General features: G+C 54.6%; 1 protein-coding gene across 5 annotated transcripts in view; it reads left to right on the forward strand.

The window, feature by feature from the left end:
- LRRC20 (leucine rich repeat containing 20) overlaps window positions 1-18614 on the forward strand; it is a 106781-nt gene extending 88167 nt beyond the window's left edge. For 3 of the 5 annotated variants that reach the window (XM_081824122.1, XM_081824121.1, XM_081824124.1), the window contains one exon: window positions 897-1098. In XM_081824122.1, coding sequence (XP_081680248.1) covers window positions 897-1084 — 188 coding nt within the window. In that variant the 3' untranslated portion in view covers window positions 1085-1098. Of the gene's footprint in view, window positions 1-896; window positions 1099-16072 lie in introns of those variants that run through there. The other 2 variants (XM_081824126.1, XM_081824125.1) reach the window with 1 other exon arrangement.
- The last annotated feature ends 8712 nt before the right edge of the window (window positions 18615-27326 follow it).

Genomic DNA, 27326 nt, shown 5'->3' on the forward strand with positions numbered 1-27326 from the left:
AGGTTAAGTGGCCGACTCTTGATCTCAGCTCAGGTCTTGATCTCAGGGTCTTGAGTTCAGGGCTCCACGCTGGGTGTGGAGTCTACTAAAAAAAAGAAGAAGAAAGAAATGCACATTCTCAGGCCCTTCCCCAGACTTCCTCAGTCAGAAATTGGGAGGGAGGAGGCGATTTGTTTTAACAAGCCCCTCCCCCCCACCCGTGATATGGCTGCATGCTGAAGCCCCTGCCAAGGCTTCTGAAAGCGTCATCCACCGACCCACAGCGTGGGCATCACCTGGGAGCTTGTTAGAAATGCAGAGCCCCAGGCTCTACCTCTGTGCTCCAGGGTCAGAATCTGCACCTGAGCAAGATCCCCAGGTGATTTGTGTGCACACCGCAGGCTGGGAAGTGCTGGTCGGGGTGCCTTTCCCGAAAGCACCAGGTGCTATCTCCGGGCCACCAGCTGTGCTGTTGTCCCCCCGACGTCCCCAAGCACAACTGCTCCGTAAGCTTCACGGATCCCACACCCCAGTCCCCTGGAGTGCTGGCTGGAGAGGAAGGCTCCCAAGTCCTCTCTCAGAATCTCTGTCAGTGGGCCCATGAACCTACATTTCTAACAAGTGACCAAGGAGGGGGCAGCAGTGTGCCGATTGAGAGTCTGTACCCCACCCTACCCCCGGGGCTTCAGTCTTCTGCTGTGGTTTATCTGGGCCATGGCACCTGCCCTCACACGTCAGGTTTCCCCAAGGATAGGACCCTTGTCCCTGCAATACAAGGATGGGAGTGGGGACTCTGTGGGGACTTGGAGGGAGCATGGCTGGCCAAGGGGTCACCTGCACCGCTGCCCTGGCCCAGTGTTTCCAGGGGGCCTGGGGCCTGGGCCCTGGATCACAGCATCCTCTCCCTTCTCTGGCAGGCAGGGGAGGGCAGAACCTTCCAGGGAGCTGCAGCTTCACCCTGGCCTTCAGCAAGAGAAGAGATCCTCCAGAATGCAGCCTCTGCTGTCCTCCTGGCCTGGGGACACAGATGCCTGCCAGGGCCTCAGGATCGCCCTCCCCTGACTGTTGCATGCCTGTTCGAGTCTCATGCTGTGCCACAGAATAAATTGATTAGAGTCACAGGGGCAGAGGGAATGTGGTTTGTTTCACTTTGGGTGCTCTACCACTCTGCCCCATAGTGAGAGGTTCTGCAGGCTCTGGTTGCTCTCAGAACTCACTTCTGTGACGATGAGGCAGACGCACTGAGTTCCACGTGCTGAGGGAGTGGTGTGCATAGAGGTGGGACTCGGAGGACTTCCTGGAGGAGGCGGAGTGCAGAAGTGGAAAGAATACAGACTTTCCAAAACCAAGACCCCGAGATCAAGAGATCAATGGGTGCCTAGCACAGGTGTCCTGCAATGATCTCCTTTCATCCGCTCAAGCCTCTCTTCCGGATGGGACGCAGGATCACCACTTGACAGCTGAGAAGAAGGGCTCGCAGAGGTCAAGCAGCCTGCACAAGGACATGGTAGAGGCAGGATTCTCACCCAGGTCTTTGATGGTCCAGGCCCATGTGTCTTCACTTGATGGGAGAGGAGAGTGTGGGAAGCTGCATGAAGGGACAGGTGTGGGATGCCACGTGTCTGGTAGGCACTCATAAACAAGTTGGCAGGTCACAAAGGGATGGCTTTCGCCCACTGGCCCCCCTCAGCCCTGGAAAGCGCCCGTAGCTGCAGAGAAGGCTCTCCCAGAGAGGGTACACTCTGAGGCCTCATTAGCCGCTGGTTTGCAAGAAGCCGATTAGCAGACAGACTTCCTGTATCTCGCTGCCTGCTGTGAGAGGCCTGTCGGCCCCTAAGACAGGCCAAGAAGCTGGCCTCTTACCCTCCTTTCCCTTCCCCACCAGGCTGCCGGCTCTGCTGGGGGAGGGGCTGGTCTGGTCTGCACACGGATGAGTCAGTGGTGTGCTGTGTGCCCTCCAGTGCCAACACGCTGCTCCATCTGCAGCCTGTGCCCAGAGCTGCAAACGTCACTTGTGGAATCAGCTGGTTGTATCTTTTGAGCTCCTCCTCTCCACCTTGTCCCACTCGGGGTTTAGCCAGGCCCTGGTCCTCGTCGATCCGAATTGCGAGGCCAGGGAGAGGCTGTGTCCAGGCCTCAAGGGCTTTGAGAAGTCAGGCTTGCTGCCCACCCTGCAGACCCACCGACGCTCCATAGGAAAAGGGAGCAGCGAGTAGGGAATCTTGGCCAAAACAAATGCTTCTGGACCCAAGGCCCTGCCTCCTGGCCAACCAGGCAGTGGCGTAGTGGGGGCACTTCTGTCTTGGCAGCTTTCCAGGGCAGGTGCCTTGATCTGTCAGCACCAGTTGCCCTCCGAGCTTCCCCGGGGCCCAGGAGGCGGCTTGAACCACAGCAGGGAAGGCTTCTTAGAGTTTCTCCAGGCCTGCCTGCCTGTCGTCACTCCGGACAGAAGGGGAGCCCCCCCCATGGTGATGACAAAAGCAGAGAGTTTTGTAGCCGAAAAGGCACAGGGCCGAAACCCCACTTATGTCATTAGCACGAGCACATCACCTCCCCTCTGCACACCTCTGTTTCGTCCCTGCTGCAGAGTGGGGAGGACAGTTCCCCCCTTTGGAGCTGGTGCCCGGGTTCACTGTGGTCACTTCCCACCAGCTGCTGGTCCTCCTGCTGCTCAGCCAGCCTGGAGTCCTGACCACATGCTGCCTGCTCAGCCTCTTCCCTCACTCCTTGCCCTCCAGCCTGCTGGGCCTCTTCTTGCATTTACCCAGGGACCAGGACAGAGGAGACACGGGCCATGGCTAAAGGGTCGGATAGAGGCTAATTAGTGGGCCACAGCATCCAGGGCAGGGCTCAGCTGCTCAAGAAAGGTTTGCCAATCCTCTGGGGCCAGCCCCTGGCAGAATCGTGGCACCCATCCAGATCCCTTGAAACCCACCTCACCTACCCCCACCAGATACACACACCCTGAAGCAGGCTGCTGTGTCATTCATTCCTGGTACCTCACTTACTTCCGTGAAGAGGGGATTTGAGATGGGCACTTAGTAGCTGAGAAGACGGAGTGATCACTGTGTGCAGCCTGTCAGCCGGGCAAGGATTCGACGCGACTCGCAGGTTCCCGAGGACAAAGTCACACCCCTGGCACTTTTCTCCTGAGTCTGGACTGGGCCTGTAAACCTGTCTTGGGGAAAATGGAGCCAATCCCCTCCCTGGGCACTGAATTTGGCTGTCCTTGAGCCCAGCCAGTTGATAGCAGTCTGAGCCTTGCCCTGCCCCCTCCCCCAAGCACTGTCACAGGGCTCAGGAGACAATGACTTGCCCTCACCGTGGGGGCTGCCTGAGAGCCACGGCAGACTCCTGCTGTCTCCCAGCATGCCCTCGTCCAGCACAACAGAGTACCATGCTGTGCCCACGAGCAGCGAGCAGTTGGTGCAGGCATCCCTCGAGCTGGCAGGCAGCTTGGGGAGGTAATCATCAGCCACACAGTGCAGGGGGCACTGGCCGCCCGTGGAGCCAGGGTGAGGGAGAGGCTGGGAGTAAACAAACAGGCTTTAACAGCAATTAGTGCAAGTTAGGCATGCCCCCCCAGCCGACATGGGGGCAGGGGAGCTCCTGTTCCCGGCCCCTGCTCATGTGTGTCTGCCCACAGGGACCAAACAAGTGGGTCTCTGGGCAAAAGACCTCTCACACACTGGGTCTCTGCCCAAATGGAATGGCATTATCTGTGCCAGCCACTGTGTGGTAAAGCCTTGATTACTCGGAACCTCCAATTATCCAGGATGCTCTTGGCATTCTGTCGGTAGCCCGCAGGGAAACAGCAAGAAAGGAGTTGTTTGACGTTTGTTAAAACAACAAAACACTTGCGCGCTCCATTAGCCAGCCGGCCAGCCTCCGGCCAGCCTCCTGGCCCTGTCCAGAGTGCTGGAGAGCAACCCCTTGGCTCCCAAACGCAGAGCTCCGCCTTGCATGTGCCTGATTCAGGGAACGAGGCTTGCAGGGCCACAGACACAAATTGAGGCATTGGAAATGTCCATTCCTTTGCCAAGGGTCATTTTTCAATTGAACAGCTTGCCGTGTGCCAGGCGCTGTGCTGGAGACAGAGATGGACAAAGCACGTTCCGCCGTCTCCCGGGGCTTTGGCATGGTCAGTGACACTAGCTGGTACTCAGTCACCGTTTACTTCATGTCCGATCTTCTCTAAGCATTTTTCAAGCATTTTGCTCTTGTTGAATCCTCGTGACAACCTTGTAAGGCAGGTACTGTCCTCCCCTGGTGAGGAAACCGAGGCATAGGGAAGTTGAGTAACTTGGCCAGGGCCATGCTGCCTAGGCAGAGCCAGAGTTCCAGCCCAAACAGTCTTGCCTCAGAACTCCAGCTATTCAGAACCGTGCTTGGTACAGGGAGAGCAGATTTTGCACATAGCTGTAGGGAGATAGAAAGCCACAGCAATGTCATGGCTGAGACGTAGAATTTTGGTCAGAAGGAAGCTCCCCTGGGGTGGAGAAAAGGGTGTAAGGTAGTGAGGCAGGATTCCCTAGGCCACTTAGGCTGTCAGCCTCGCTCCTGACAGTTCTCTCTCACAGAGCAGAAAGGTGGGTAGCGTCCCAGGACGGAAGTGCTATGTGCGGATTTTCACCAGATTCTCCCATTAAGCCTCATGGGTAAGACCAGCAGTGTGCAAGCTAAGCTACACATTCAAATCATCCGGGGAGCTTTTAAAAACCCTCATGTCCAGACCACACTCCGTGCCAATTAAATCAGAATCTCTGGTGGTGGGTTTTGGGCTTGAAGATTTTTTAAAGCTTCCCAGCTGGGCCCAAACTGCAGGCATGATAGAACCATTGAGCTGGACCAGACCTTCCATCAACACCTGCATTCTATCCTGAAGAAGCTGTAACCCTCCTCCTCCTCCCAGTGTCTGTCCGCTGTGTGTGTCTGTAGCTACATCAGGATGAGGAGAACCACAGCCTGGCCATGACAACTGACACTTGGCTGGAAGGGTGGCTGGGGTGAGCTCTGTGGACTTGCATCTTTCCCTTGGAGTTCCCCTTTTACACTGACCCTACTGTCCCCTGCATGTCCCCCACCCTGATCATGGTGCTGTGCTGCCCCGGTGCCCACAAAATACTCTCTCCTCCCTGTAGCACAGCACACTTATCTAGCATTTTCTGAAGGAACTTGATCTAGAAGCCAAAGGTAACTGACAACATATGGGTAATAAAACAGTGGGCCGGTTCCCAGAGTACAAGTTTATGCCAGAGAGTCCTAGTTTAAGTGTGGAGTTGGCCTGAGCGCCAGCACCTTTCATGCAGGAGCCTGCAGTCCTGCTGGGGTGAGCTACTCAACGTGGCTCCCCCGTGGTGTCCTGGGGGTGCTCAATCAGGTTAAGTAGCTTGAAATTGGCCACAGTGGGAGTATTTGCACCACAAAACATTGGCAGATGTTCCACATCGGATATTTTCCTCCTCAGGGAGTGGATTGTGAACTATGAGTCAGCGCGCCACTGGCTCAGATCTCCCCGCCTCCTGCCTTCAACCTAAGTTTTGTTTCTCAGAAGCTGGTTTCCCTGGGGGTCGGAGTAGGGGGCTACATAGCTCATTCCTATCTGCTGGTTGTCTTAGGAGCTTTTCTTATTTTTCACATAGTCAGGGAAGTCTTAGTTCTCTGACAGTGGTCTTAAACCTGAGCAGACAGTTTTGTAAAGTTAGCGTTAGGAACCTTGTTTGGCAAGCATGGAAAGGATTTTCAAAGGAGCCATTTTCACCTCTGCCCCCCACCCCCGCGCAGGGAGAAGAACCTTTAGAGGAGGTGATTACTCTTCCATCTGCATATCCTGTCATTCCCCCCCACACACACACTTGTCATACACAGAGCAGATTAGACAGTTCTGGTCCTCCACGCGCTCTCTGCCAGCTGGAGGGAGGGAATGGCAGACGCTTACTGAGCGCTGACAACCCAACTGTCATTCTCTGGGCATTTGGAGGCCACTAAAAGAGGCCCGGAAGAGCCTGGGGGTGGGGGCTCTGGAGGCGCCTTCCAGGGGCCCAAGTGAGGGAGATGTTGTGGGGAGGGGGGAGCAGGGACATCAGCAGGGAGGAAGGATAGGCACGGAGAGCAAAGACCGGAAATCTGACCGCGAAGATGAGGGCCAGGCAATTTGATTTCCTTCCTCAGCTGTCTCCAGACCAGCCAGTAAGACTGCATCCCTTAGGAAGAAGACTGTCACGATCCGTCTTGGACCGCCTCTCGGAGCCTGGCCTGGGGAGTGTGCGGGAGGTGACGCCTGTCAGCCCGCCTTTGCTGGCCAACCTGGGGATGGAGGTGGAGGAGGGGCTCACACACAGCACCGACTTCTCTCCTCCTTCCTTCTGCTTTCCCCGAAGCTTGTAGTGAATGGGGGGGGGGGCGGGGGAGTGTGTCTAGGTGCATTAATGGAGTCTCTTATTTTCTGAGTACCGTTGACACATGATGCTACATGAGTTTCAGCCGTACAACACAGCGAATCCTCAAGTCTACACCTTATGCTGGGTGCCCACACCAGGGCAGCTGCCATCTAGCTCCCATGAGTGCTGCGACGGTCACGGATTCTTAAAGCACTCTGTGCTTTCTGTCCTCTCACTGGGGTGCCCGCCACACCCTCCACACCCTCCACAGCTTGGTAACTCCGTCCTCCTTGGAGTGTGTGTGATGGTCCCCCCCATGATGACCCCTGTGACCTCAGGAGGCAGAGGACCATTTGAAAGATGAGAGGTGGGGGTTCAGGGAAGTTGAGGGGCTGCCTGAGGTGGCGCGACTCTAAATGGCAGATCCGAGGTAAGGACGGGGTCTCTGCCCCATCCCCTTCCCCCAGATGGCCTCTCTTTCAGCAGGGGGCTTCCAACTTCCGATCCACACTGTCTTCCCTGAGGGCCGTGGCACTCAGCTTGCAGGATTGTCAGGGGCATGCGGTGTCCTCTGTACCTCTGGAGGGCAGGGGCTACTTCCGTGTCCTTCCTGCGCCACCCTCCCCACCTCCCGCCCCCACTAGGATGCTTAGGCCAGGGCCCTGGGGTAGGCTCAGTCACTGCCCGCGCCTGGCTCCTTCCAAGCCTTCGGGAGGGACAGACCCAGCCATGAGTGAGGAATGTGAATGTGAGTGTGCCCCGGGAGCTTTCTGGTTACAGGCATGATTCTCTGTTCCGCTATATTACCGTAGTTTACCTGCTTGTCTCTTGCGGCATTTTGAGTGGGGGACGTGAAGCTTGGCTCAGCTTAGCACTGCATCCTTGATTTAGTTGGCTAGGTTTCCAGCCGCCAAGTGTTGCATCCAGGCTGAGGAATGGGGACGGGCCGGCTGCTAGGCCAGCCTGGATCCTTGAGCATGAATGTGCCCACAGGCACCGGGAGAGGCCAACATGGCTTCCCAGGCGCTGGCCTCAGGCCGTAGGCTGGGGCACCGCCCCTGTATCTTTACCCAGGATCTCAGGGGCCATTGTGAGGAGGTGTCCCAAAGAAGCAGACTCCACACTCCCCAGAGTCCTGCAAAACCAGGAATTCTGGCCAGAGGCGTTTGTCCAGGTCAGGGGTGAGCCAGCCAGCCATGTGTAAACTCTCTAGTGCACTCCAGCCTGCGGCACGGTGTGGGGGCGCCATGTGGTTTCTAAGCTGCCTGGGAACCCAGACAGGTTGCGCCCTGGGCCACCAGGCTGGGGAGTCTCGGACCCTAATTCCAGAAGGGACCTTAGAGGTCATGGGGCCCAGCTGCATCCAAAGCAGAAATCAGAGGGCTGGTTTCTGCTGAGTTCTGTGTTGGCGGCTCCCTTAGTATCCTTTGCCACCTCCCTGTGCCCAGACCCCTCCCCTTCTCAGGGTCTTTTTACACCATGGGTGCCACACGTATGAAGAATAGTGCTCTGGAGTGACCATTTTTATCAGCCTGTCTCTAGCAGGTCCCACTGGCACAATACAAGTTTCCCGGGCAGTGGTGCTAATGACTGGTGAGGGAAGGTCAAGCTGACCTCGGGGAAGTAATTTCCTCTAAATATACCCCACTTGGATTCTGCTATTATTGATTACTTTAAGCTTCCACAGACATGGGCAAGAGTCTGGATGGCTGTCTGCCGTGGGAGGAAGGTCAGGCAGGGCATGGGGTCACCGGGCTGCAGCCTAGTGAGGTGACAGGAAGAAGAGGAGCACCGTGCCCCACCCATACAGCCTTCGTGGTGCCCAGTCCGGGTTGGGGCCTTCTTCTCTGCCACGGGCCTCTGTGGGGCTTTAGGCCTCACTGTGGAAGTTCCTTCCCATCACCACCAGGCACTGGGGTCCCTGGGAAAGTCAGAGGAGCAGGACTGTGGCTTCTTAAAAGGATTCTAGAACCTCCCGTCCTACATTCTGCAGTCACAGGCTGAGAGATGAAGGAACCCCAGAATGCCTTGTGGACTCCGCCTCTCGTTATCTATAATGGTGAAAATTGGAAATAAGCTGAGTGTCCCTCTGCACACCATGGGCTACCGTGCAGTCATAGAAATGTCACTGACTTGCAACCTGAAAAGGTGTTTACATCGTTGAGAAAAGCATGCTATGGCATAGGATCTAGGCCTTTTTTGGAATCTAGATGCACCTACCACGCACATGCATATTAGTAAGTTGGGAAGGCCATATACCAACACATTGCCAGTGATTGGTTCTAGATGGTGGGACATAGGTGATTATGGTTTTGCTCAACAGTGTTTTCTCATTTTCTGAATTGGGTGACTGGTACTAACGGGCCTGCGACCTATCACACAGCCTTGGTCCACAGATGCCTGGTCCTGACTGGCAGGTGTGCACGGAGTGGGTCAGGCCAGGGGAAGGGCCCCAGCTCTTGAATGTGCTGTGGTCAGGGCCGCTTAAGCAAGTGGTGGTGATGGCGGAGCCCAGCGTGGTCCCAAGCCTGAAGGAGCTTATGATCTGGTTTAGGAGGCAAAACATCCATCCATTCATTCATCCAACACAGTCATTGAGCACCCCGTGGGCACTGTGCTAGGCATTGTATTTGCAGGGTGAGCAAGCACATTCCCTGGTCACAGAACACAACGCACAATGCGTGTCTGGTAGACAGTGTTATGGGAGTTGGTTGGGGACCACAGGGAACGACAGAGGAGGTGGCCTTGGGGCTAGAATATGAAGGTGAGAGGGAGAATTGAGGCCCTCTTCCTCTCCATGTGTGCCAAAGTCCCGCGACTGGCTTCTGTTACCTCCATGATGCCAGGGTGTCTTGTGGCCTTGGGAAGCTTACTTAACCTCTCCAGCCTCAGTTTCCCCGTCCACAAAATGCAGATCATTTCATATCCTCCTCCACCCTCCCGCCATCTCTCTCTCTCTCTCTCTCTCGTCAGGATGCTATGAGTATAAATTTTCTTCTTTAAGCCTTATCCAGAAACTTCTAGTTGGCCTCTTGGGCTTGTCGCTTGCTAGCTTGGCTGCTCCACTTGGTTGACTCTGCTGGTTTTGATAGTCTGGTGGCTCCCTTGCTCCGTCCTCAAAGCTGCTTCTACGACTTGAGCAGTTACGTATGTCAGGGCCCGGAGCTCCACCTGCTTCCGGCTCTGCACCTGCGAAGCCGCCCCTGTCTGTGGCAGAGTGGTTCCAAGAGCTCTGCAGACCCTGGAGAGGCGGGCCTGGTGGTGGATTTGGGAACGACAGCTGGGAACTCTCTAGGCCTGGAGTCGTGGGGACTTGCTCCAAGGCGGGGCCACACCTGGTCTTCATGTCACATCCAGCAGACCGAGGGCAGGGGCATCACAGGAAGACCCCCCTCCTGCTCTCATGAGCACCAGCCACTCTGTGGGTCACTGGCCCCCTCCCTGGCTCAGGGATGAGGGGCAGTCAGGAGTCCAGAGAGAGAAACGTCCTAGTCCGACCCCCTCTGGAGAAACTGAGGCAGGACCAGTGGTCCCCAGTGGCAGGTGAGGAGATGGGGTGACTTAGCAGCTTCGAACATCAATCCCCACCCTGAATTGAAGCTGTATTGACAGTTGAGGTTATGTCACCCTCAGCCCGGGGTCCAGCCCTTAGTGAGTTGCTCTGTGAAACCTGCCTATTGTGATTTCCTTCCGGGGGCTGAGAGACAGGTGGATGGAGACCAGCTCTGGCCTTGGCCTTGCCCCTCAGTGTTGTGGGATGAAGTGCTGGGTGGGTGGGGACTGGGGTCATTCATCTTGCTTTTCCTCCCCTCTCAGGAGCAAGTCTGCTCCAAACCCCACATTCTGGTAAAGTCTTGTCTTTGCTTCCTTCTTTACCTGAGCCTCCAGGTCTGCCTTGGGCTCTGGGTCCCTCCCAGTGCCTCCGTCACACGTAGGCTTCTGCCTCCAGACAGATAAAGACCAGCCCCACCCTCTGCACCCTGGGGATTCAAGGACAAAGAATAGCCCCTGCCTTCAGGAGCTCCTGAGTTTCCTGTGCCACAGGAGAGGGGGGACACGGGGCGGGGGGAGGGCATGTGCCGGGCCAGGGACTAGGCCCCGTACTAACAAAGAGAGCGGGGCACTCAGGGAGCTCTGAGCCTGGTCCCCCAAAGTGCTAAGGGAGGGCGAGTTCCTGGGAGCATATTTGGCCGCCTGCTCCAGCCCTGGGACTCCTGCGCGTGCCTTCTCTACGTTCTGAGCAGGCCTCCGTGTCAGCCTCGGCCTGGCCACCCAGGGGCTGGCAATCTGGGGAAAAGTTGCTTCCTCCCACTGTGCCTCAGTTTCCAACTTCCTCCCAGCTCTCATGGTCCCTCTGCCGTAATCTGTACAACGCCTGGCCAGCAACCCATGAACAGGAGTACCTCGAGGGACGTTCAGGTTGGTCCTCTCAGCGGAGGCCATATCCAGGGCTCCTGACCTTTTCGGAGAGGTGGTGAGTGATGTTGTTTTGGAATGTTGGTGAGGTTGGGGAGGTCCAGAGCCGACCACCAGGAAAGAATTCTTGAGACGTCTTCTGTGCAAAAAAGGTGGTTTTATTAAAGCCCAGTGACATGACCCATGGGAAGATGGGTGTGAGGAGCGACTGATGATATACTTTGGGGTGGGGTTGGGGGGGAAGTAAAGATAGGGGAGTTTCAAAAGGCTTTTCATATGCTAAAGAAGACTCACTGGAAACCTGAGGCCTTGCTTTTGTCAAACCAAGGTTGTTTATCCCTCTAGCAAGGCTTTAACATTAAGACAGCTGGGAGCTTCCTGGAGGATCTTTATACTCTGCCCGCCTCAAGTATTTGTCCATGGGCTGCAGGTTATATGGACCTTTAATTTTATTACATTTCCTTCTGCCTTTGTTCTCCACATCAGTAGGGGGCTTGGGGAGCTGTGGCCCTCGCAGGGGCAGTCTGGGGCTCTGCACCTCTGCCCTGCACAGGATCTTCCATCCAGGTCATCTCCTGGGGACGACCCACTGCTGGCCCAGCCGGCCAAGCTCCGGGACTGAGGCCCGAGTGCTTGTGCTTATCCTCGGGGGTGGGGGTGGTGCTCGGGTTCCAGCCCGGTGAGAGGGAGCCAGGGGCCGACTGACGCTTGCTGCCAGCAGCCGGAGCACTGCGGGAGGTCATCCCCTGGCTTTTACCGTCTCCCTGCATTTCCTAGGCGAGAAAGCTGAGATTCAGAGGTCCCGCCTGGGGCAATGGTCAGGCACTGGAAAAGCTAGTCTTGTCTTTGTGATTCCAAAGCTCTGCCCAGCATCTTCACCACCACCTACCCACACCCCCCAACATATCACAGGAAGTAAAGGATCTGGGAGGGGGGCGTTCACCCAAAGAACGTTTTGGACTACAAGTTTCAGAAATTCTATCATGGAAGAAGGGACAGGTTTATTCTGTATTGTGATGCAGAGCAGAACAAGGAGGCATGGAAGATTCTAGAATGCATCTGAGAAATCTCCAAGAAACCCTTTCTCTTAGGGCAGATCAGCAAATATGCCTTGCCTGCCCTGCTGTGGGGACTTCAGAGGGCTCTGAGTTTCTGTGCCCCTGGCTTCCCCTTGGAGGGGTAGTCCCTGGACTTTGGGAGGGAGCTGGGTGGTCCAGAGACCTGTGAGTGCCCGGGTCAGAAAGCCACAACTCCTGCTGGATCCCAGGAAGCCCTGCAGGAAGACTGTTTTCTGTCTCCTGCTAAACTACGGCAACCTGTGGAGGGTTTTCCTAGCTGGTGCGGGGTGGGGGGAAATGGGATGCCAGGCTGGAGGGCCCAGTGGGAGGTGGCATGAAGAGCCCAGACTCAAGCCAGCTGGCCCGGCTTCATATCCTGACTCCAGCACTTTCCACCTGTGTGACTGCGGCCAAGTTACCTAACCTCTCCACAATTTTTCTCATCTATAAAATGGGGACAAGATGGTACTCTGCTACAGAGCTGTTGTGAGGATCGATAAACTTAACCCAAAGAGCTGAAGTCACCAAGCACTCAACACTCATTAGTTAAACAAAAACAACCACTGGCAGAGATCCCGAATGGCTACAAACTCGCACTTTGCCGGGCTTGACGGCCTGGCGGGGGAAGAGGCCCCCATGGGTACTGAGTTGCCTGTTGATGCAAGTTTAAGTCTTTTGGGTTGCTTTCTCCCTGCCCATGGCCACCAAGGCTGCTGGCCTTGGTCTCTGGGGGGCTAGAGGGTGGTGAGGACTCAGGATGGTGTTCCAGGCAGCTGTCCAAAGCAGATGTGCGCAGGGCCTCGTGGGTAGCTTGTAAAACATGGTTTGGTCACCAGCACCATGAGTATTGGGCACAGATGCCCTTCCCATTAAGAGAAAGAGGACTTCCTGATGGCTGATGCCAGGGCTGGGGCAGGAAAGCCTCGAGATGAGCCTTACTGCAAACTTAAGAACTGTATCTAGATGCCACCAATAGAACCTTCCAGTCCCCTGCTGCCCCCAGCTCTCAGTCTGGCATCCTAGCCCCACTCTTTTGCCCCTACTTCCCTCCAGCCACAAATGCCCCTTCCTGTCATTGAAATCCTAACTACCCTTCAAAAGTCCTGGTCACAGGACTCTGGAGCCAGATCAGAGGGCCTCCCCCTGGCCAAATCTGGGGCAGTTTGGGCACCAAAATGATGAAATTCAGCAAGGAACTGTAAAAATATAGGAGTCCACACTGTTGATAAATAGATCCATGGAAGAGAAGGGAAGGCTCTTGCCTACAGCAAAATGCCGAGAGGCTGCTGGAGTTGGAAAGTCAGTTTGCAGCCTTCGTAAAGATCAGATTAGGCAAGAATCAGCAGGTGTTATGTCTAGGGGTGATGGATTTTAATTTTGACGAGGAGCAGAATATTTGCACGCTCTTAAAGTGTGTCCCCGCAGACTTCTTTTAAGTTGCAAGGGAGGAAAAGAACAAAACAGTAATTACACGGTGGAGAAATCAAGTTAACACCTGGCCTGGGTGATGACAGTTAACATCACGTATGAGGGACAGATGGACGGATACTGTGTGTCTCCTGTGTGATAGCCCAAGACCCTACCACCTCTTTCAGCTGAGGACCCATAATCCCAGTCTCACCATGAGGAAGCACCAGACAACCACAAAACGTGGAATTCTTTTTCTTTTTTGTCCAATTTTTTTTTTTTTTAAGTAGGCTCCAACACCTAGCTTGGGGCTTAAACTCACAACCCTGAGATCATGGGTCACCTGCTGTACCAACTGAGCCAGCCAGGTGTCCCAAAACATAGGACTCTTTATTAAAAAGACAGAGATGATGGTCCTGATATTCTTCCAAAATGTCAGTATCACAAAAGACACATGAAAGGAATGCAAAGAGACAGGCAACACCTGCCCCTACACTGGATCCTGTACTGGAGGGGGGAATGATCTAAGGGACATGATTAGGTCACCTGAGAAAACTGAAATATGGGCCATATGTTAGGGTTCTAGCAATGTAAACTTATGAAATCAATAGCTGTGGTTGTGGCAGAAAAGGTCTTTTACTTTTTTAAAAAAGATTTTATTTATTTATTTGAGAGAGAGAGAGAGAACATGAGCAGGGGGAAGGGGCAGAGGGAGAGGGAGAAGCAGGCTCCCTACTGAGCAGGGAGCCCCAATACAAGGCTCGATCCCAGAACCCTGGGATCATGACCTGAGCCACAGGCAGACACTTAACTGACTGAGACACCCAGGCGTCCCAGAGAATGTCTTTATTCGTAGGAAATACACAATGAAGTAGGGATGAAGGGCCATGGTATATGTATATTACCCTCAGATAATTCAGAAAACAAATTGTGTGTGTGTGTATGTGCGCGCATCTGCACGTGCAGGCAGAGAAGGCCCAGGCACAAAATGATAAAGCAAATAAGGTTTATTTCACCGTTAATCTTGGTGAAAGGTTATGTGGTGTTCTGTGTACTGTTTCTACCTTTGCAACTTTTTGTAAGTAAGAAATTATTTCCAAGTAAAAAGAGTAACTTGAGAAAATCATATTTAAAATGTCCCCCAAGTAAAAAATTGTTACGCTGGAGGTCTAAAGAGAGATATACTAGTAGGTTCCACTTGGATTAAGTTCAGGATCAGGTAAGTGAGTCAGTGGTGAGAAAAACCAGGGGGTGATAAACTGGAAAGAGGCACAAGAGAGCCCTGTGGGAATGCTTGAAATGTGCTCTGGCTTGATCTGGATGGAGGTCACAGGAGTGTTTACCTGTGTGTTCATCTACCTGCACTTGAGGCATTTTGCTATATGTATATCTTTAAAAAAAATTTTGGTGCTTAATTAAAAAACACACAGAAACAGAATAAGATCTGTAACACAGTACCATTTACTTATGTTAAGAATATGCGTGTAACATGCCAAAGTGGGCTAAAATGAAAAACAAAACAACCACAAAAAACAGAAAACCCTTCATCTGCCCAATGCAAGGCACCCAAAAGAGGTAGGAGTTGGTTCCTGCCATTACTGATGGCCTGAGGTTGTGCAGGACTCAGGGGTGAGGCCCTGGCCCTGTCCTGGGCTGGGGTGGGAGGTCCCATGGTGTGTGGGCTGCTGGCAGAGTTAGAGCAAGGTGGAGGGGATGTTTGCATCCAGGGCAGCTCAGCCCTGGGCCTGTGTGTTGGGGCCTTGGCTCCTGGTTGTTGGCTACGTGCTCTGTGTCCAGCCACTGTTCTGAGTGCCTTGTATTAACTCTCTAAGCCTTACAACAACCCTGTTGGATAGGTGGTGGTATTTCCCTCTGTTCCCTCTAACAGTCGTATCTGATGTTCACTGAGTACTGTGCAGAGCGCATGCACTCCCCCGTTCATCCTCAAGCAGTCCCGTGAGGTACATCCTGTAATATGATGGTTAGTGATTTGTTTTAGGCTCACAGCTGTTAACGTGGCCTCCAGGGACTTGACCCGAAGACTGAGTGATCTTAAAGGTTAGGTATGAGGCGCTGTAGAGTGTTCGCAAGAGTTAATATAGCTGCTGCCTTGTTCTGCTCCTTTTTTTTCCTCAATTGAGGTAAAACTCATGTGACATAAAATGAACCATTTTAAAGTGTACAGTTCAATGGTATTTAGTACATCCACAGTGTTCTGCAACCATCACTTTACCTCGTTCCAAAGTAGTTTCCTCACCCCAAAGGAGACCCTGCACCCGTTCCCCCAGCCCCTGGCAACCACTCATCTACTCTCGGTCTCCATGGAGGTGCACATTCTGGACCTTTCCTATAAATGGAATAGTACGCTATGTTAACTTTGGTGGTCTGGCTTCTTTCATTCAGCATCCTGTTTCTGAGATTCAGGGCATGTAGCAATGCTTCATTCCTTTTCCTGGCTGAATACTGTTCTGCTGTTTGGATATAACCACGTTGAGTTTGTCCGCTTACCTGTGGCGGGACACTCAGCTGCTGGGGACATCTGCGCCCAAGTCCTTGTTTGAGCACCTGTTTCCCCTTGTTCCAGTTCTACCCAGGAGTGGCCGTGCTGGGATACACGGCAGTGTTAACGTTTCACTGTATTTGGGGGGGATGCTTCCCTGAATGTGGTTGTAATGGTGCAGTGGGCTCCGAGGGCCCCCTACCCGGGGCTGGGCGCCAGCCGCTCAGCCCCACGTGCAGTGGGTGATGGAGAGCTGTATCAGCGTCTTCCTGTTCCCCGTCCTTCTCTGCCTGCTTACCCCCGGCCCCCAACCTGTCCTCTCTCCTCAACAGATGTACCTGTGGAGAAGCTGGCTGCCATGCCCGCCTTGCGCAGCATCAACCTCCGCTTCAACCCCCTGAGTGCTGAGGTGCGCGTCATCGCTCCGCCACTCATCAAGTTTGACATGCTCATGTCTCCTGAGGGCGCCCGGGCCCCCCCACCTTAGGCCTCGCTCCTCATGCCCACCCAGCAGGGGACAGAGGCCACCTGGGCTGGCACCCTGAGGGGAGGGAGTCCCACAGGCCCCTGGGAGGCCAAGCCTGGGGGGCTGGGGGTGGGTGGGCCAAAGAGCATGTGGTGGGAGGGGGCGCAGCTGGTCCAGGATAGATAGCTTAGAGCAGTAGTGGGCCCTGGATGCCCAGGAGGCGGAGGTGAGGTGGGGCTGGAGCCTGGACGCTGGGCACTCACAGCTTCCATGCACATTTGGGCAGACGCCCACCCTCTCCGAGCCTTGTTATTTGGGAAGAGGGGCAGTGGTGGGGGGCCTCTGCCTCCTTTGAGCTCCTTGGAGGCTCTTTGGGCAACACATGCCTTCAAGTTACCCTCACATCATCAGGCACCTTCCGAGCCCACAGATGGCCATCACCGAGCTCTTTCTGGGCCACTGTGGGTTTGAGGCCTTGTTGCTGGTGTTGAGAGCCAGCCGCTTCCCTGAGAGGAACAGGAGACAGCCTCCAGCTGTTCATTGCTTCCTGAGGACCGACCTGCAGGAGGCCCTCTACGGGGCCCCAGCCTCAGCCCTGTGGGTCTCTGGATTGGCAGGAGCCTGAACCAGGAGTCATGGGAAAGCTGTGGAGACAGTGCGGCCCTGTGCGCTGGCCGGGGCTGAGAACGTTTATTAGGAGCCCAAGGCCCATCAGGTCAGCTCGGTCCTTCCTCGTGATGAAGACTTCAGCGGGGTAGGAAGTTCCCAGTGCGCCTCAGGACAGACCAGGTGTGCCTGGCATCAGCCCTTGAGCCGCAGAGAGGTGGCCCAAGAGAAGCAAAGCCAGTCGTGTCCGTGGCTCTGGTACAAGGTAATTGCCTACCACCACGGTCTGTGGCTGCCTCGTCACTGGTCCACCTGGGGGCAGAAGGCACTTTGGACCATTGGATTTGTGGCTGCCCAGCTCCCACGCCTCCACCCAAAAGCCCTGATGGCCTAGTCATTTCTGGGCCCTCCACCTGGAGTCTACGATGTGGCCAAGCCGTAGGGCTGGGACTGAGGGCTTGCCCGGGACATGGGACTGCAGTGCTCCCACTGGGACAGTACCTGGCAAACAGGGACAACTGATTTCCTACCAGGGAAGGGCCTGGGGCTCTTGCTTTCTGATAATATCTGTGGTGTGGAGAACTCCTGACTCCTGACCTCTTGATGCCCTAGGTATCCACCTCCCACCTTCTCATCTGTGGAGCAAGCAGACTCAGAGCCCAGAGCCCACCTGGCCTGGCCCTTTGTCTTGGTCTGTGGAAGATACCTGAGACCCCAGGACGTGGGGCAGGCCAGGCCAGGCCATCCAAACCTACATCCACGCACCGGTAGCCTCTCTTCCACTCCCAGGGTTAAGCTTCTCCAGCCCAGACCCTCATTCTCAGAATGCTGTGTTCCTTCTCCCCTCCCCGGCCCTGGGGCCTGCCCCTGCCCAGGCCCCCTGTCTCCTGGCAAGGACTGACAGGTTGGACCATTGTTGGCCCATCACTGAGTGCTCAGTGTCTCAAGAGATGCTGTGTTTAGTTGCTTATGTCATAAGGCCTGGTTCACCAAGCTCTGGGAAAGGGGTTTGCAGGTCAAGGAGGTCCGGATGGATCTTCAGGGCTGCAGGGCTCAGCTGTGGACAAGTGGGAACTATGGCCCAGGCCAGGCTGGCCTGGCCCCACCCACTCTGTGTCCCAGAGTCAAAGAAGAAGTGCACTTTTCTGATAGGCACAAAGGCACTGTGTGGCCAAAGCCGTGCAGTTCAGAGTCTGGTCTGTGGACGAGCAGCACGGGCATCCCTGGGACTTATTAGAAATGCAGAATCCCAGGCCCCAGCCAAGGCCTCCAGAATCAGAACCCGCATTTCAACAAGATCCCTAGGTGATTCCTATAAGCACTTTACCGTTTGAGAAGCCAGGGTCTAGGGGTGACCCTGGGGTTGTCCTTGGAGTGGAGGGTGGAGGTTCTTAGCCCTCCCCCTGCTACTCCAGGTTTCTGAGCCTGTGCTCACCCCCCTCCCTAAGCCAGCCCTGGGACACCCCGGGGCTCTTAGATCTTTTCAGAGTCTGCGTGACTCTTGCAGCGAAGGGAATGACCTGAAGTCACCAGATGAGAGTTTGCCTGGCCCTCTGGACACTGCCTTTCTGGTTACCCTCTGCATACCCCTCTGCATACCCAGCTCCTGCTCCCCCACATCCTCACGTCAGGCCCTTTGAAGGGGTTGTTGCTTCTGGAAGTTGTTTTCTCCTCTGCTCGGAGAGTTTGCCCTTGCCTGTGTGGGAAAGCCTGAGCCGTGAGAGAAGCCCCCAGATCTGAGCCCACAGTGTAAATGAGCCCTTACTTAGCTTCAGTCCGCAATAAAGAACGCATTGGTTTCATCCGCCTGCTTGGTGCTGGGTTCATTCTCTCCACAGAGACCTCCCATTGCCTGGGTGTCAAACCTGAGGGGCTGCCTCTCTTGTTGAAAGCTTGAGGTTCAAAAGGCACCACCCTGGGATGATACTCAGAATGTTGACAGGTGGGTGCCGAGGCGGCCAGGTAGAGGTGATGCATGGCCTAGAATTGTGCTATTGCAGGGCAGCCAGACCCCAGCCCCGGGGGTGGGGGGCGGGGGGGACGGCGACCACAGACCTGGGAAAGGATGAAGGCACCTGCCATCCCCCAGTTTCTCCCTTACCGATGCGAGAAATTACACCGTTAGCAATTCATTCCTCAGGGTCTGTGGTTCTCAGAGAGAGGTCTCTGGACCAGCACACCCGAGGGAGCTGGTTAGACGTGCAAATTCTCGGCCCCAGCCCAGATCTCCAGAATCAGACACGGGGCGGGGCCGGCACTCTGCTCCAGCAAGCCTTCCGGGGGTTCCGCTGCCAGCTCAAGTTAAGAGTTCGGAGTTCAAGTCGGGTTTTGTTTTCTAAATCTGAAAGGCCAGCTGAGTTTGTCTTGAGTTGGGCCAGGCAGTGTCTAAGCATGTGGCAGATCTTACCTCATTTAATCCTGTAACAACCCTAGCTGGAGCTCAGTTGGACAGATCCCATTCCCTCTCCGGGCCGTTTCCTGTTGATAAGGGGGCTGCCCCAGAAGATCCTCGAAGGCCTCTCTGGAACACTTGATCCCTATTTCTCGATTCTGGGGCCCTGCTGTGTCTGTCCCTTGTGGTTGAGCCTGGACACAGGCTGCCCACCCTCACCTCAAAGCTCAGACAGAGGACTCCATTTCTTCTGGTCAAACCCTGGCTCGCCAAAAATAGCACCAGATTGGCCCCTGGATCAGACAAAGCTCCAGATTCCTCATGGCAAAGGAAGCTGTGCCTTGAGAGAGTCCAACTAGTGTGTCCCCATGGGAAGACAGAAGTCACAGTAGTTAGATTTCGGAGTGTGGTTTCAGGTGGGCTTTCAATGCAGTGGGGGATAGACACCTTGACTAAGGCTGGGTGAGGATTATGGTCTGGTTTAGGACAGCAGACACAGCAAGGGGCATTTTGAGGCAAGGAAATCACAGAGTCTTAAGATGTAAACTCTGTTTTGATGCTATTTATCAAAGAATTAAGCCGTTTGTTCCTTTAAATGATTCAGGAAGCCCCCGGACTGAACAATAAAGTTATTTACAACTTCCCCTTCTTGGGCAGGAGTTTCCTGGAACGATACCATTATGTTGAAGAAGGGCGGGAGTATAACCAAGTCTTACTAATGTAGACAGTAAGCTGTGTGGGACTCGAGGGGTTTTTTAAGTAGTATTGAGATATAATTGACATATGATGTTATATTAGCTTCAAGTCTTCAAGTGTACAAGGTACTGATTCAATGTATGTAGATGTTGTGAAAAGAGCACCACCAGAAGTCTGGTAACATCCGTCACCACACATAGAGGGTACTGATTCTTAGTCTCTCCAGAGTACCACGGGGGACCCTAGAGCCCTGCTTTGGAGCTGCCCTTTTACACAAAACATGCCTGTTGCTTCTCAGAAAGCCTGCGCTGGCATGGAGAGCGGTTTCTGGAAGGCTCTGCCCCAGAATGCCTGAGCGTAGCCCCGGGAGAGATGCCGAGGCCGGGACGGGCAGAGCCCGGGAGCAGCCAGACCACGCTAGGGACCTGGTCTCAGGGCCAGTGGGCCCGACCCCTCCCTCAGAAAAGGGCCACAAGCCCAGCTGCTTTAGGTCTGGACAAGAGCATTCACTGGGCTCCTGCTGTGTATGAGCACTGGGCAGGCATGCGGATGTTTCTCATTCACTTTTAGGAGTCCCCCTCTTGGTGCCCGCCGTGCCAATGAGGAAACAGGCTTAGTTAGGGGGTTAGCATGGGCCTGGGAAGGAGCAGAGCTGGGGTTTGAACTGGGAGCCCAGCTCGGGCAGGAGAAACAATGGCTTTCCTCCAGCTCACACGCTTCTTCTCCCATCACGGTCCTGTGAAGAGGCCTCTCTGCGCCTTAACTCTCCTCATCTGTGAAATGGGTGCTACCCCTGCCTGGCTTCCCTAATGTCAGAGGGCTTCACAGCAGACGGTGCGGGTAAGTAGCCCTCGGGGGACAGCGTCACATACATCTCGCACACCCAGGAGCTTCCTCTCCCATCGGAGCCCAGCCGCCTCGTGGGAGCCCAGCTCTCACTGCTGAGAACCTCGAGTTGGTCGGAGCAGAGCCACACTGCTTGTCACGCAGCCCCCCGGGGCACATGTGGGCGCTCGTGGGAGACTGACTCCCACAGGGCATGAGAAGACCGACAGACCCCCCACTCGCCCCACCTTCACAGTTGGGGGATCTCGGAAGCTCTGTCGCAGGCCTTGGCTCGGGGCCAGCCGGGGCCCGCGATGTGCTATGTGCGTACATCTGAATTCTTACAGCCTAGGGGCCGGGGCACCCTCTCTCCTGTAGACCGGAAGCACTTCAAGTAGGGTGTCTTCAAGGGTGGACGTGGCAGGGCTGGCCCAGGGCTGCCCCACGATGTCGCCCGCCACGGACTCTAGCTAGTCGGCACCAGGTACCTAGAAAACAATGTGAAGGGGCCCCTGGAGTTGTGCAAGGCGTGGTGCTGGGTTTCGACCACAGAGAGAATGGAGGTTCCCAAGCCCACCTTGAGCCCTGGTACGCCAGACTTGAAGCAGAACCCACACCTCTCCTGCACTGCACCCAGGGAGGCCTTTTATTTTTTAATTTTAATTTTTTTTTTTTTTAAGATTTATTTATCTTAGAGCATGAGCGGGAGGGGCAGATGGAAAGGGAGAGAGAATCTCAAGCAGACTCTACGCTGAGCACGGAGCCCCACGTGGGGCTCGATCTCACGGCCCTGAGATCACAACCTGAGCTGAAACCAAGAGTCGGATGCTTAACCGACGGTGCCACCCAGGCACCCCCAGAAGGTCCTCTCAAATCCTGAGTCACTCATCTGCCCAAGTTCTTCAGGGGTTCTCCATGGCACTTCAACATAACAGCCAAGTCCTTATAACAGTTTTCGAGCCTGATGTTTTCTTCCCTCCATCGTTGCTCATTTCATGCTTCCGGCTCCTTCACCACGCTCCAGGCACACTGGCTTCCGCGGTTCCTCTAATACTCCAGGTCACATGTGCCTCAGGGCCTTTGCATATCACCAAGGAAGTCTGCTTCCCAAGGACTGACAAGCAGTAGGACACCCATCCCTCACAAGTCATGGTACCATGGCTGGGGCTTTTCCTCAGTGGAGTGGCCAGTAGCTAGTAACCACAAGCTGAGAGAGCAGGGGCAGTCTCCCAGGAACCCCCCCCCCCCCAGCCTGCCACTATGCCCGAAGTCCCACCAGCATGAGACCACTGCCCTTGGCTAGGCTCTCCCTGTGATCTTATGCCAACCCCTCTCAGGATGGTGAAGTGGGTTCCCTCGAGACAGAGCTGAGAGCTTGCCCGGGCCCTTGCCACTCCAAGTGTGGTCCTCGGGCCAGCAGCATCAGCAGCACCTGGGGATGTGTTGGAACTGCAGAGGATCGTTCCCACCCCAGAACTTATTTTTTTTTTTTTTAAGATTTTATTTATTTATTTGACAGAGAGAGAGACAGGGAGAGAGGGAACACAAGCAGGGGGAGTGGGAGAGGGAGAAGCAGGCTTCTCATGGAGCAGGGAGCCCAAAGTGGGGCTTGATCCCAGGACCCTGGGATCATGACCCGAGCCGAAGGCAGATGCCCAACGACTAACCCACCCAGGTGCTCCCTGCCCCAGAACTTCTGAGTCAGAATCGCGTTTTAACAAGACCCTCGGGTGATCTGTGGGCACGATCAAGTTTGAGAGCCGAGCTCTCGATGACTGAGACCCCATCTCACCTTCTCCAAGTCCCGGTGGTATGTGGTGCCAAGGTGTAATTTTCAGAAGCTAAAAACATGCGTCTTGGGGTGCCTGAGTGGCTCAGTCAGTTAAGCGTCTGCCTTCAGCTCAGGTCATGATCCCAGGGTCCTGGGATCGAGCCCCACATCGGGCCCCCTGCTCGGTGGGAAGTCTGCTTCTCCCTCTCCCACTCCCCCTGCTTGTGTTCCTGCTCTCGCTGTCTCTCTCTCTGTCAAAAAATAAATAAAACCTTAAAAAAAATAAAATAAATTTAAAAAGACCACTGGAGTCAGCTTGCTGCTTCATACGACACGGGTCAGCGTCCTCGAGCGCAATAAATAGTCACATTGGGGCTGACGTTTTTCCTGCTGGATACAAATCCACAAATTCACTTGTACTTCTCAGAGTCTATGCCCTTGATTGATGGTAACTAACAAAACCACAGCGGTACATTCTCAGGGGCCAGCCTGTTAACCAGCGCTTCGAGCATGCACTTAGCCATCTTGACCTCATCTCTAGGTTTGGGTAAGATTTCCTAATGACAGATTCCCCTGGGAGGGTGTGAATATTCCCGGGACCAAGCAGATTACCAGCTCTATGTTTCTGTTAAAGGATCCAAAGCTTGAGGGGAAAGGAGAGAACTAGCGCTGCCAAAAGGTACAGAGGGGAGACAGAAAAAAAAAACAAAGGAGGTGAAAGTAAAATAAAAATACACACTAGCAGCTTACCATGTGTGTGACTATGCTGAGTACTTCCCATTTCTTCCCCACTTAATCCCCGGAGCAACGTCTGAGCCAGCTAATACTTGTATTTATATCTTCTGGATGAGGACACTGAGGACTGGAGGAGACCGGGAACCTGGCTAAGGTCAAACAGCACGACTGGTGTCCAAACCCAGACCTTGTGATGTTTCTTAGAATTGGTGTCCGGGGCCCCAGGAAATGGTTTACCAAGCCTCCACCTAACCTGGAGGAGGCCCCTGGGCTGCCTCCAGAAAGCTGCCCACCTTTCCCAAGAGGCTTCAACACCTTTCCCACACACGTATTCTTCCTGACCCTGGGGAGCCTGACCGGAACCCCACTTTGGTCCAGAAGCCTACAGCACCACCACCCAGGGTGCAGGACCCCGGCCAGAGAGCTGGGGCTCCCTGGGGTGCTGCCCAGCCCCTCCTCAAGAAGAGAGACTGCTTACCCTGGGTTCTCCAGAGGACAAGGTAAACTGTCAGAGTAAGAAAGCTCTGGTCCGAACCTCCCCTATGTTATAGGTGGAAACACTGAGTTCCAGAGGAAGTGTCCCAAAGGGCACGTGGAGTGACTTGCCCAAGAACGTATAAGAGCGGGTGGCAGAGCCCAGACAAATGGGCAGGTTTCCTGGCTTCTTTCTGGGGCCCTGGCAGGGTCCTGGCGCTGGGGAGCTCTTCTCCTTCGCCCTCCCGGCGGGCCTCTCCTGCAGGGCTGTGTTGCCCTAGCTGAGCCGGGAAGTGAGTCAGTCCTTGGAAATGCAGATAACCACTCTGGCCTCCTTCCTTGGGGAGAGCTCACTAATAAGCATTTGAAAGCATTCTGAAGGAAGTGCTCCTCAGAGGCTGGCTGGGAGACAAGGGGCACCTCCTGGCTCCCCAAAGGGCCCCCACTCAGTCCAGACCCCAGCTTCTCTGCAGCTTCCCTGGCCTCACCCTTCCCAGGGACAGTCCCCCCTCCCCCAGCTCCCTCCACTATCACCGAATGGATGCTGAAAACGCCAGCAGTGTGCTGGGGTCTGCTCCCCAGGGACCCCCTGTTGCCCCCCCCCCCCCAGGCTGAGTCCCCTTCCCCTTCCCTGTGGATTTGAGCCTTTTCAAAACGATGGCTATGCCAAAGGCCTTCCTTGCCCCACAGGCCCAAGTGCATTTCCATTTCCAGCCGGGAAGAGAGAGACTTGGGTCTCCCATGGGAGATGCTTGGCTTTCCCACCACGGGAGAGGTTCCCCACAGGGCACTCCGTGGCTTCATGCCAACCCTCCCTCAGGATCCTACCAACTCTCTCAGGCATCTCAAAACACACGTCCGCCCGGGCTGAGAGGAGAAGGCATTCATGGGCATTCCAGCCATCCCCACCGAAGCCCTGTGACCAGGACGTTAAACCTCCAAGGAGAAAGGCAGTCCTTCAGTCATGCTGTTGTCCCCTTTGACCTTCCTCACTGCCCTCCAGAAAGCTTGATTCTAAGAAGATCTCCCTCTACCTCCTCCCCGGCTCCCTTCAGACCCTTCTGCGAGCAGGGGCCCACATCACTGCTTCAGCACAGAAGCTCTTCTCCTGTCACGGACCTTCGCGATCCCACTGCCCATAAGCCACCTCCTGGTTCCCAGCTGAAATTTTCAGATGGAAATCAGTTTCCAGTCTTTCTGTGGAAAGACTCCCTAGGTCACAGCTGATGGAGGCCAGTTGGGATGGGGAGCAGCTCCCCGGAGGAGGAGGGGCCAGGCCAAGAGCTTGGCCAGAATGGGCAGAGTTGAAAGCCCTGAAGGTCAAGGAGGGGGTGGGCCTCCTCAAGACGGACAGGGACTGCTTCTGTGTCCTGGATGACTATACCCATAGTTTCTCATATGCTCCCAGAGGGCCAAGACCTTGACGGCAGGCTGGGGGAGTGAGGGGAGCAGCAGGGCCAATGCCCAAGAAGTCTAGAAGAGTGTTCCTCCTCTTTTTGCCACTGCCCAGCTGTGCAGTATTGGGTCAGGCACTGAGGAACGCAGTGGCTTCACCTGCAAAATAGGAGCAAGGGTGCCTTGCTTGTCTGAAGGGCTCTGGATCTGCGGATCAGGATTGGGAAGTACCCCAGCCCTGCGGTCAGGTGAGCCCAGGAGGAAGGCATGATCTAAAATAGAACATCGAGGGCGCCTGGGTGGCTCAGTTGGTTAAGCGACTGCCTTCAGCTCAGGTCATGATCCTGGAGTCCCAGGATGGAGTCCCACATCAGGCTCCCTGCTCAGCGGGGAGTCTGCTTCTCCCTCTGACCCTCTCTCCTCTCATGCTCTCTCTCTCAAATAAATAAATAAAATATTAAAATAAAATAAAATAGAACATCGAGGTGACTCCAGTTTCCTGGGAGCCCCTTTGGGGTAAGGAGGGGAGTGAAAGGAGGCACTTTTTTTTTTTTTTTATCTGCATGGAAAGATCTTATCCAGTCTATCTGACCTCTACCCATAGCTTTGTGGATAATGAAGGGCACTGAATTATGGGCACTTGACTTTCAAACTTCACAGCAACCTTGAGAGGAGGATTGTGAATCCCATTGTACAGATGGGGAAAATGAAGTCAGAGGGCTTATCACCTGGGTCACACAGTGATAAATGGTGGAGGAAGAATTCACACACAGGTCTTTCTATCCATGGCACTGCCCTCCCTGCCCTGCAGAGGCTGGACCCACGGAGTGTGTTGTGTGTGGTGCCTGGGCGTGTTCATATATTTGGGCACTGTACAAAGGTGGAAGAAAGAAGTCTGTAGAACAGGAGGCAGAAGGAAGAAAAAGAGGCTTTGTAATCCATAACCACTCAAATAAAGAAGATGGGGAGTGGGGGAACTCAGCCACAAGCCTGCGTTAATGCCCTAGAATGATGTGGCTGCTAAGGAAAGGTAAAAGGCAGGGAAAAGGGGAAGAAGGGGGGGAAAAAGTGAAAAAGTGACCTTGAATTATCCAATGCCTAGTGCCCAAATACATACAGCTCATCTTTATTGAGCACCTGCTCTGTGCCACGCACTGTTGTAAGTGTGTGACTTTCCGGTGGGTACTATTATCCCTATTTTGTAGATCAGGGGAAACTGAGGCACAGAGCGGTTATAAAAGTTTCCCGAAGTCACACCTACAATAAATGGCAGTGCTGGGCTCTAAGGATTTTACAGCAATGCCCTGAACTCTGCATTGGTCAAGGGGGCTTGATGTCACCTGTCACAGTTCTGGGTCCTGACAGTCAGAGGGACTCTAAGAACTGTGAGCACTTGCATAGGTAGGTGGACTCCAGATAGTAATGATATGAATAACCAATATTTATGGAGCACGTACTCGGGTGAGGCACTGTTCCAAGTGTGTTACATAGAGTAACTCCTTTAATCTTCACAGCGACTCAGGGAGATAGACACTGTTATTAGTCCCATTTTACAGATAATCTTGAGACAAGCCACAGGAAGAAAAAAAGCCCAAAGAAAATCAGATGTTTGGCCTGCAGAAGGGCGGACTTGACAGGGAGCTCTCCCTCCCTTCTGCTCTGTCTGGGCTATCCTGGGCAAAGAGAGGGTGGTATGAGGCAGAAGTACCCACTGCTGGGCATTAGGATCCAGACGCCTGCCCCAAGGCGGGGTTAGACTCCGTGGCTGCTAAGGTCTTCCAGCTCTGAGACTCTGCCAGCCCCTGGGGGCAGACGAGGAGCTGGAGGGAGACTAGGGAGAAGCTGGGTTCCAACCTTTTCCTCGACTCTGGATATAAACCCCACCCCCAATAAAGGAAGGAACGGGCCAGTCACTCTCTTTCATTTGCCTGGAACCTAGGATCTTCATTCATGTGACAAAAGTCTGTGGTGGTGGTTGTTGGGGGCTTGACGTGGGGGTGCGGGGCGTTGGCCTCCCATCCAGCTCAAGGGACCATTTGTTGGCCATCTACTGTGTGCTGGGCAGACGCTTTGGCATCTCGTTTACTCGCGGGGAAACCATTTTCCAAACGCAGAAACTGAGACTCAGGTGCAGTCTTAGAAACTTGCCCAAGGGGAAAAGCCCTGAACGCCTGGGCCTGCTGCTTCCAAGGTCAGTGGTCATCGTCGGGACACAGTGTCCCCACT

Source organism: Leptonychotes weddellii, chromosome 6 (genome assembly GCF_054177405.1).
Source record: "Leptonychotes weddellii isolate Sample4059 chromosome 6, ASM5417740v2, whole genome shotgun sequence".
Lineage (NCBI taxonomy): Eukaryota > Metazoa > Chordata > Mammalia > Carnivora > Phocidae > Leptonychotes > Leptonychotes weddellii.